At 41.2% G+C, this 11,023-nt stretch overlaps 1 protein-coding gene across 3 annotated transcripts; it reads left to right on the top strand.

Moving 5' to 3' along the window:
* The first annotated feature begins 3,194 nt into the window (after positions 1–3,194).
* LOC136471774 (probable E3 ubiquitin-protein ligase XBOS35) lies at positions 3,195–8,514 on the top strand. Of its 3 annotated transcripts, XM_066469531.1 has the most exons (12): positions 3,759–4,300; positions 4,335–4,377; positions 4,816–5,021; positions 5,171–5,230; positions 5,718–5,789; positions 5,903–6,078; positions 6,229–6,389; positions 6,531–6,589; positions 6,667–6,713; positions 7,164–7,304; positions 7,690–7,781; positions 7,856–8,514. In XM_066469531.1, the coding sequence occupies exons 3-12, from the start codon at positions 4,827–4,829 to the stop codon at positions 8,302–8,304; spliced, it is 1,452 nt and encodes a 483-aa protein (XP_066325628.1). In that variant the 5' UTR covers positions 3,759–4,300; positions 4,335–4,377; positions 4,816–4,826; the 3' UTR covers positions 8,305–8,514. The 3 variants fall into 3 exon arrangements, with proteins under 3 accessions (XP_066325625.1, XP_066325627.1, XP_066325628.1); XM_066469528.1 differs by lacking the exons at positions 3,759–4,300; positions 4,335–4,377 and adding an exon at positions 3,195–3,313; XM_066469530.1 differs by lacking the exons at positions 3,759–4,300; positions 4,335–4,377 and adding an exon at positions 3,320–3,690.
* Positions 8,515–11,023: the final 2,509 nt, after the last annotated feature.

An 11,023-nucleotide genomic window follows, 5' to 3' on the forward strand; every position in this document is an offset into this window, starting at 1 on the left:
ATGCCTTCAACAAGAAAGATGTCTCCTAGAGTCATGGAACCTGTGCCTAACAAGCATCGCAAATCAAAGTGCACAAGTGCCTAGGCAGTCACGAATCCACCATATATTGTGGGTCCATTTGGCATGACTATAGCTCCATGATCCATCTAGTGTCTATAATTTATAGACTAAATTAAATAGCTAAAATATTTTTATTTATTTTAAATTATAAATGAAATAAGTAATGTAAATGCACTTCATATGCCTCTAGCTCCATATATAAGATTTTCTAGAGCTAGAAGTATCTAGCTCCAAATTTTGTGTAGCTAGAGCTCTACCAAATAGAGGCCACAACCGCCATCATACTACCTGCAAACTTCACAAATTTCGTTTGTTCACTAATTCAATAATAATAATAATAATAATAATAATAATAATAATAATAATAATAATAATAATAATAATAATAATAATAATGTTATTGTTGTTGTAGGTGCATGAATATGAGCCTCTAGGATTTCATAACTATCCGATGAAAACATACAAACAAGATTATATCAGTTGCATGAAAAAGAAAGAGGAACAAATAAATTAGGAAACGTAGATAGCCATGAATACTTGAAGAGGGCAAAGAGGAGGGCCGGCCCTAGGGGGGCATGGGGTGCGATGGCCAAGGGCCTGGGCGGGGGAGGGGTCCAAGCCCAGGTATACAAACCCCTAGGTCCTATAGTTTATTAGGTATTAGCAAACTAATGAGAAGGCGGCCCAAGAAGGCAAGAAGATCGTCAGCCTATTTCTTTCCCAGGAAGCGAGGAGCCACGCCGCAGTTCCGCACGCCCGCACATTGCGACTGGCGCGATCACTACGCTAGACGCCTGGATTACCAGAGAACTGGAGAAGAGAATGGCGCACGACGGTCGACGGCGCACGACGACGGTTCTTGCCTTCCGCCCTTCTTGCGAATTTTGGTTCTGAATCAGTTCATGTCCAAATTGTCCAGGTCCTAGGTATTTGTTTCCTTGTTCATTTTTTAATCCAAATTAATTATTTGTATAGTATTCCAGACTTCTAATACTTTGTATTCATATAGTCATGTTTTTCTTCTAATTTAGGTATTGGAATTTTAGAATATTACCTAAAAAACATTTGTTAGGGGCTGCGAAAAGAAAATGAAAACAAAAAAGACAAGAAGATCAGTTTATTTAATCACAACAAGGTGTTATCCAAATATTTCAGTTGCCTATCGAATTCTCTTAACTGTATGACTGTAGCTTTGGCTAAAAGAAGTTTCTCAAAATTGAAGTTGTTGAAGAACTATTTAAGATCAACTATGCCACAAGAAAGGTTAAATGGCTTGGCTATGTGCACCATCGAGAAGGATATCTTGGACACTATTGATCTCAATACCGTCCTTAATGATTTTGCATCAAGAAATGCACGAAAAAATATCTTTTTATGAGAAGCAATGGATATAATGGAGTTCTATTCTTTCTTAAGGTAATCACATTAGTTCTAGAAGTACAAATATATTGCTTTTTTAGTCTACATTGCTTTTCCTTTGTAAGTAAAATTAGCACATATATATTATAAGATTTTATACATGGTCTAGAGGGGCCATCACATCGAGTTCGCCAAAGGGCCCTCAAAATCATAGGACCGGCGTTGGCAGAGAGTGGGTAGATCTCGTGTCACTGAGACGATTGACAAGGTGCCGGGTAAGTAACAAATGTCAATGCGAGGTGACACTAATAATGACAAAAGGAAGAAAATAAGAAAGCATCTGTAGATTTCAAACACCGAGTATCTGAGTTTGAACAACCAATTTGATGGAAGACTGACCCCACCAACAAACGGCACAATGAAATAGCCAAATAGGAGATGTCAAATTGTTTAGTTGGTCAACTGTGATAGGTAAGCCCTGTGCCAAACCCTCGGGCCCCACTCAACTCAAGCTCCCATACCAATCCCTTCTTTTTCTTTCAGTTTTTTATAAGCCCTCTCTCGACATCTATGATATAGTTGTACGAAAGTAATCCCCTGTTGAAATTAGTAGGCTATTTCTTTTCATAGGAGTTAGGACAAACATTTGATCAATAAGTTTTTAATCAACACATGGTTTTTCTATCAAAATTGATAATGTTAAATTCAAAATGAAAATATTTATCTATGGTTATGATTTTATATTACAGAAGAAATTAATAGAGTAATTGTTGGCAAAAATCTTTGTCCTAATAACGAAGCAAAATAAGTCTACTAATTCGAAACAGAGGAGGTACCTAAGAATCATATGCACGTGGTTGAAGGGTGAAGCACTTTTGTTACGTAAAACGTAAGGTGTATCACTTCCTTTAGTGGTCCAAATATTGAACAAGTTGAGTGCACCCATTATATGGTGACACAGAAGATTAATTCATGAAATGAAGGGACAGGTATCCTTTCCTTTTCACCTCCTCTTCCCCTGCTCTTCATTTCATCATGTCAAAGATGTGCAGGGTTTGAGGTCCATTATATCAGGGATAAGCACGGATTGAACTTTATTACCTTGCCCTTCAGATGTTGTACGATGTACTATACCTCCTTACCCGTACACTGATCCAGCTAAATGGACGTCTATCTGAGGAGTGTACCTCTATTTCAAAACAGATGGCGTTCAACAAAAGCAAAAGTCAGCAATCAGCATGCAAGTTGCAAATAAATGTCATCTTTTAGCTTCTCAGGCTACATATTTTTCACGAGGTGCCTCTGTTAATTCAATTTATGTACTATTTTTGGAGAGAAGAATAAAGTAGTCCATTAATGTACCGTATGTCGCACAGGGTTAAAACACTCCTTCCGTTTCAAATTATAAGCCGTTGCAACTTTCATAGAGAGCAAAACATCTTAAGGTTGACCAAAGTTACAAAAACAAATTACAAAGATTTATGACATCCAAATAGACATATTATGAAAATATAATTAATAAAGAATCTCATTTTATCGTATAAATTTAGTTAAACTCCAGACGGTTTGACTTAAAAAAATGTTAGAACGACTATCGGTTAAATTTGGGACGGAAAAGTGAGGAGGGACTAGGTAGCAGGTAATTCAGGTAACTACTGTCACTGTCAGGCGGGAAACGAAGAAATTGGCTGTCAGTCTTTCCTCCGATTCGATTCAGATACCACCAAGGGCAGAGGCCGCCGGGCGGAGCAGGGAGCAATCGCCATTCGCCAGGGACGGACACCTCTGCGGCTCCGCCTCGACTGACGACAGCGGTCATAGCCAGCACCGGCTCTACAAGAAAGAAGAGAAACTGCAGAAACCGGGAGTGCAGGCGCGGCAGCGAGTCCCATGTGTTTGTGCTCGTCCTCCTCATAGCTCCCGTCTCCTCGTGCTCTCCACTGCTGCATGCGCCTCTTGTCCTGTCCCCCTGCCCCCTCCCCACCTTGTTCTTGCCATCCCGCGCCGTCTCTGCACGACGCAGCGCCGGTCCACTGACAAGGACAGCTACGACTACGACGCGCAGAGCGCCAGAGCCATCGCCCATCTGGGGCTGTCCTCGGTTACTCCTCCCCTCTGCCTTGTCCACAGCTGTCGTTAATTTCTTGATGAGTTGGCGTCGGCACCAGCGGGGCGGAGGAGGAGGAGAAGGAGGCGGGGATTCAGATTCCCCGGCGCCGGCCGCCGCCTGAAGATCCCTTCTTCTTCTTCTCCTGTCGTCTGGCGGGCGAGGTGAGGCGGGTTCTTCCGTTTCTTGAGTTGCTTGCGCAGAGCCATTCCTCTTGTCCATTTCTTGGCCCAGAGATCTCATCTTTATTTGGTAATTTGGTACTACCTATTTAACGCTAGACACCGCCTTTTCTAGTTTCGGGTTAAATGCTAGTATGATCCGGGCTCGATTTTAATCGTGGAATGCGCCTTTCTTCCCCGCATCAAATGCCAAAAGGGACTGTTTGTACTGATTCGCTCAGGTTCTTCTTCCCATTTGCCGTTCCTGCTTTTTCTTCGCTTGTCGAAGGTCAATCTGCGAGCTCAATGCCGGCGCTGGTAGTTGTGCCATTCCTCCTTGGGCCGATGGGCTCCTGCCTGAGTGGGACAGGGGAGACAGCGACGCGTCTCTGCTGCTGTTTCTTCCACCACCATTACTGCGCCCCCCGCCTCCGTCTGACCATATCGCCTTTGCAGTCTGCAGAATAGTAGGAAACTAATAATTGCAGTTAAAAAAAAAAAGAGAGGGGGTAGCTCAGCTCGTTAGATCCTGCAGCTTACCATTTTTTGGATAAGTTGGGGGAAGATGGTGTCTTCGTTTCGATCCTTGTTCTTCCTAGTCAATTTGGGGCAGTTTGTTTACTATAGAAAGGTGGCATCTTCTGCTCTTTGATCTATATGTGGATCCAGTGCCAAATTGGATCGATTGAGGTTGGTTCCTTTGTTCAAATTCCCTGTTTAACGGATCAATTCGGTTAGTTGACTCTTGCTTGCAGAAAGTGCCCAACTGTGCTGCCATTCATTTCCATTGAATCCTTGGCTATCCACTCACAGAAACACCGAGTCCGTGAGGTCATTTTGTCCCTGCTTATGTAGGATTCTTGTGTTTATTTCCAAGTGGACATGTGGCGCATTCCCCAGCTTTTCGCAAATCAGTTTCTTCTGGACTCTGGAGTGCCCAAGTGGTTGTTCCCTTCCCATATCGATATAAGGCTAACACCATTCTCCATTCTGATGCCTGCCTCAATACATCTTGGCTCCAAGAATTTTCTGTGATTCTGTTCAGTTCCATAGGGTGCTCAATAAGTGATATCCAGTATTTTTAGAGTCTCTGCAAGAAGTGTTGCTCATATATTTGTGTTCTGATAGGTCCAAGAACCATGGGGCTCTTAGGTATGATGGGCGACTCGTTTGGTTGCTCGGCGATTGGGGAGCGACTTGTCTCCGCTGCAAGAGATGGAGACATCCAGGAGGCTAGAGCTCTCTTGGAACTCAATCCCCGCCTTGCACGGTACTCGACTTTCGGGATCCGGAACTCGCCTCTCCATTACTCGGCAGCAAAGGGCCACCATGAGGTGAACCATTGATTTTATCTATAGTATTGTTTTCCCATCTATATGCAATAATTGTAGATCCAGATGCCTTTGTTAACCCATTTAATTACTTGTTAGTATGTGAACTTGTTATTGTTTTACAAAATAATCCTCTCCTTCCTCTGTGATAGATTGTCTCCCTCCTAATCGAATCCGGCGTTAATATTAACCTTAGAAATTGCAGAGGACAGGTAAATTCTTCTCTTTCTCATCTTAGATCTTCAACCATATTGATCACTGTGCTTTGTCTGCCTTTAGAGTATTTCATCAGCAGTGAATTTCCATTCAGGATTATATTAGGAAATGCATTATGTAACGGTTTGGTTAAAAAATACTATCATGCTTTGCAGTCCTGTGCATTTATATATAACTGAGGTTACCCATTTTTTTGGGAGTGTAAATTAGTAGCTTGATGGAGAGGAACTATACCCTTGCTTCTTTTTCGTGGTTGAGTTATACTGTATGCCCTTGCTTCTTTTTCGTGGTTGAGTTATACTGTATGCTAACTCAACAATGTTCACACGCTTGTTGTTATGTGGTCAATACATAAAAATTGATAAGAGATAGATGCTACAGCTTAGTCTTCATTGCATCTCACCTTATTGTTTATGTTTCTTCTCAGTTATGTTTTAAGTTCTGTTTTTTTTTTGTGCTAATTCGGAACACTAAACTGTGCAGACTGCTCTGATGCAAGCTTGTCTATATGGTCACTGGAAAGTTGTACAGATTCTAGTTCTTTTTAAAGCTAATGTAAGTGAACACTAGCTAATATGTTCTTGGATCAAATTAGTCTGATTTTTTTTTCTATTACAAAAATGTCTGAAATATCTATTTATGCACGTGATCTGTATCTGGATTTCCAGATTCACAGGAGAGACTGTTTTAGTGGCGCGACCGCTATTCATTTTGCCGCCCTAAAAGGTCATACTCGGTGCATTCGGCTTCTTATGGCTGATTACGTGCCTAGCTTGTCAGAGTTTTGGACCATTATGCGTGGAAAGTCCACAGATGAAATGAAAAAGGATGCCTTTGATGCCGTGTATGTAAAATCCTGACGTTCACCTATATTGGCATCTTTCCCATCACTTATAAATTTGCATCATTTTTCCTTGTACGCTCTGGGCATTCAATTATGTGGTCATCTTCTCATCACTTATAAATTTGTGTCATTTCTTCTGGTGCTCTTCAGGGCTCTCCAGAGACTAGTTAATGGAAAGTCGGATGGTGGTGTCACCCCGCTTCACTTGGCAGCCCTTCATGGGCATGCTGAGAGTGTGCAGTTGCTATTAGACCTTGGAGCCTCTGTCTCTGAGGTGACTGTCAATGATGGTTCAACTATTGACCTCATTGGTAAGTATTTATTAAACAGAAAAGGATATTGTTTAACCTGATACAATTTATTATAGACATGGTTCTGCAAAAATATTATCGATAAGTGGACCTTTCCTTACTTTTTTACTATGATCCTAGATTAACTCAACCATCGTGCAGGTTCAGGGAGCACACCCCTCCATTACGCGGCATGTGGTGGAAGTGCTGTTTGCTGCCAAGTATGTTAGTTAACTTTCCTATTTCATGAGAATCTAAGTAATTCGCCAACTCCCATCTACTGATATCTGCTAAACAGCTTCTCATTGCAGCAGGGGCAAACATGGGAGCTCAAAATGCTAACAGGTATGCCCTTGTTGGTTCATAATAAATATTTGTTTCTGCATCAAATCAATTGAACTTGTCTCATTGAAAAGATAATTTTTTTACTTACAACTGTCTACAACAAGTTATGTTCTTTGTTTATCAGAATTAGTGGTATTGATATCTTTACTTAAGCACCTGTGTAAATTTTGCACTTCTATTTTACTATTTCTATATGCTTATTAGTGTTAAGTATTGTCTTATTCGGCCATCTTCCCTATGTGGTTTACTCAAAACCTTAAGCCTGTTGCTGAAATTTTGTGCTTATACAAACTCCGAATATGCTGCCTTAACTTATACCATGCATCAAACTTGTAACTTTTGTTGTCCAATTAAGGAAGGGCACTTGCTTGGGGCATGCTAATATCAGAAAAGGATTTCCATTTTAATTATTTTGATTGGTTACACTTTTACCATGCTTTTGCTTGAAAGGTTGACTCCTTTATTGGTGGCTCGTTCGTGGCACAAAACTAGTATTGAAGGTATTCTAAGCAAGCAACCAGAAAATCGAATGCGTATTCTTCCTTCACCATACCTTTGTCTACCACTGATGAGCATTGTCAAAATTGCCCGGTGAGTTCAAATACCCGCCAAAATATGTAGGTATTCATAACATTAAACGCCACTATCTGTAATAACATGATACCTAGACTTAAACATTTTTGCTCAAGTAGTTGTATCCACATTCCTTGTTCCAGTGGAAGAGGTGACTACGACCAATGTTTTACAGCAGCATTTTACCTATTACCATTGTGACCTAAAACATCAGAGTTTTACTGCACCTTGGGAGAAGCTGCATTTCACTGGGTGTAGAATGTTGATAGGATGCTCATTTCAAATTTTGAACATCACAAAAAACAGAATAGCACTGTCAGGTTTCCGCTTATTTTTCCTAATGCATGATCAGCTAATTATGAATGCAACCCTGAGTCCCTGCCCCTTCGTTGATCTTTTGCAGGGAATGTGGATGGAGGAAAACTTCTGCCTCATCCACTTGTCAGGATCCATGTGTCATATGTTTGGAGGTGGAATGCACTGTAGCTGCAGAAGGTACTGAAAAATTTGACTCTCATGGTGGGTTTTTTAACCCTGCGAACACCATTGATGAATGCCTGTTATAATAGGTTGCGGCCATGAGTTTTGCACCAAATGTGCCCTCTACTTGTGCTCCACCACAAGCAGCTCAACATCCATCCGCGGAGTTCCTGGCTCCATATCCTGCCCTTTGTGTCGGCATGCCATTGTCTCCTTCATGAGGCTCACCAGCACTACCCCAATAAAGGCGCTTCCATGGACAAGTGCATCGCTAGCTCTATGTGCAGCAGGCGCAAGCACTGGTCCTGATCATGGCAGGTCCTTGCATCGACGGCCTGACATGCATCGATTGCGCTCCTCCTCAGTTCAGCTGGGATGCTCTTCTTTTAGATCCATTGGCTCTGGGAAGCTGTCATCCATAAAGCTGAACTGCACAGGAGCTGAAGAGGCAGTGCCTTGCCTCGTCAGCTGCCTCAGGCCCGATGTGCAGCGTTCATCGTCATACAGGGACAGAATTAGGAGATATTTAGAGTTTTGAAAGGATGCCTTTGTTGGTTTTGTGCCATCCTTCCTGGAGTTTTTAGGGTTTCGGAATTTAAACTTGTGCAGTGTCTGTTCAGGGTTCTCTTCGTTTGTTTCCTTGTTATTATGTAATATGATGCAGTCCTCGTTGTGAAGATCTGTTTGTGTACATGGCCCGAGTTCATTACTTATATGTGAAGTATATACCATCTCTGTTTTGCAATCACTGGCAAGTTAATACTCCCTTCCTTGGTTCTAAATTGTAAATCATTTTAGTTTTGTCCTAAGTCAAGCTTATCTAACTTTAAACTAGTTTCAAAGTTACTGATGAAGTATATCTCATGGTGTATCTAGTGAATTTTGTTTGATGTTGTAGATATTTGTATATTTGTTTACTTATATGGTTTTTACTGTCGAAATGTTTATTTTTTTTGCAGTACTTAGTCATAGTAAAAAGGACGATTATTTGGAAACGTGAAATCAGGCCATCCCTGAAGTTTAATGAATTGGCCAAGAGGCGGTTATGATGCCATGGGAAAACCATTGGAAATGACGATTTGAGGCAATGTTACTCTAAATACAATTTTGTCATAGTAAAATGCATGACTTGGATTGAGTCATTTTAAATATGCTTACATGCAGCAAGCCAACACCAAATTCAGCGTTTTAGACTCATGAATAATGTGCGAGCAAATTACATTGGCAGTCCAAAACTATGGCATCATTCTTATCATGTCCCGAACTATCAAATTACATGACTAGAGGACCCTAAACTATTTGAATGCCTCAATCATGGTCCAAAGCAGCCATGTCATAGTATACTAGCTTATGTGAGCGTGGAGATAATATTTGGGTTTGCAACTTATAATTATACGGACGGTCCCTAAATTATTTTGTGGTTCTCATCTAGATTCCTAGACTATTAAATTATGTATATGGTGGGTTCCTAATCTAACTAAATACCCTGATCTTCAGACTAAAGTAACCCCTTCATGCTTCATTCATCGTGGCTTGGCTTGCCGGATAGGCTCCCAAGTCTTCTTCTTTTTTATTGTTCGTCTCCTTGTCATTAGCTTCTCATCTTGATTTGGCAAGCAACATCTTAACGCCACTGTTATTTTGAACAAAGGGTCGGTAATTGTTGTTGGGTGTGTGTGCAAGGAAACATCACTCGCCCACAAAGGTAATGAGCATGCCCGCTTAGTCATCGCACACCAACCTCAGTGTACCAAGATGTGACCTGAGCTCATAGTCGTACCATGGCGGTCGGTGGAGCGGAGCATGGCGAGCGTGTCCTTTCACCGCTGGACGAGACAGGTGGTTACTCTGAACTGGGATTTGGGTAATTTAATAGAATATAGGGATCTCGATATGTAATTTTATATTTTGGAACTTTCTCTCTGGCATGCAATATAGTGCATTCTTAAAGTTTTAAGACAAATTAAGAGAGAACATAAAAAAAGCATGCCTCATTTTATTTCCTAATCAGACGATATCATCAATATGATTAATGGTAATTGGTTGATAAATAAAAAGTATTTAATGCAAAAACTGATTTTTGTCCTCTAGAATGCATTATATTTGAGGACAAATTTTGATTGCTAGAATATACTATATTATAGGACGGGGGAGCATGTGAGATCACATGGTAGTTTAGGCACTACATGTGTAATTATGAGTTGCAGGCCCACATGTAGATTCTATGCTGGAGCACCATATAAGCTAATAGACTGTGACTTTGCTAATTTGGAACATGATTGACATGCTTAAATATAGTAAGGATTCGGATATGCAGTTGCGTAGTTTAGGGATCCGATGAATGAGAATGTCGTAAGAGTTTAGAAACCGCGGGCATAATTTACTTATAATGTGCTCACGTTTTGTCGGCCCCTCATTTTTAGAGTCCTAGGTGCATTTGTACTTACGTCAGGATCATGCATAAGTACGCACAAATTAAGAGAAATGGCACATAGATATATAATAAAAGGTTTCGAGCTTCATTGATATATAAAAAAGTAGAGTCTTACAACGGTGGCCCGAAGGGCTTATGGGTTACATAACTAGCGGAAGACTACTGCCGTGAAGCGGCATTTTATTATATCATGGTGGTCTCTAGTACAATAGTATTATACAACATAGCGATATCCTAATCCACAGGCAAGCTTGAGCGCGGTCGAAACCCTAGTTTCGATGTCTTCTTCCTACGATCGAAATCTTCGTGTAACTCCTAATCCTCGTGGTACGCTTCCTCGTCGAAGTCTTGGTCCTCCTCGGTGCCGAAGTCTGTGAGCCAACAACAGGTAAATACATACGTACTCAGCAAGCCCTAACCATAGGGTGGAAATAGAAGTGGTGTGGTGATTAAATTAAGGGTTGGGTCCTAGCGGAGTATTACCATTCCCACTAGTCCCCGAGTCAAGGTTTCATAATACAGTTTCATTACACATAAAAGTAAATCTAATCATAGTATCCCATCCTAGCATCTGCCCATTCCAAGGACGTGGCTATTCGAATAGGTTTAATGAACTTTGTAGAGGTGTACAAATTTCCCCACACGATAGGCACAATCTCTTCCATGATCAGCGGACCGAATAGGCCTAACGAGACTCCGTACCCGAATGTACGCGACCTTAGATGTTCATATAATTCTACCATGACTTCTCAGGGGTTGGAAAACACACAAATCTCGGGAGGATACCTGATCGTCCCATCTCATAATCCCGGATGATACCACA

Source organism: Miscanthus floridulus, chromosome 8 (genome assembly GCF_019320115.1).
Source record: "Miscanthus floridulus cultivar M001 chromosome 8, ASM1932011v1, whole genome shotgun sequence".
NCBI classification, from domain to species: Eukaryota; Viridiplantae; Streptophyta; class Magnoliopsida; order Poales; family Poaceae; genus Miscanthus; species Miscanthus floridulus.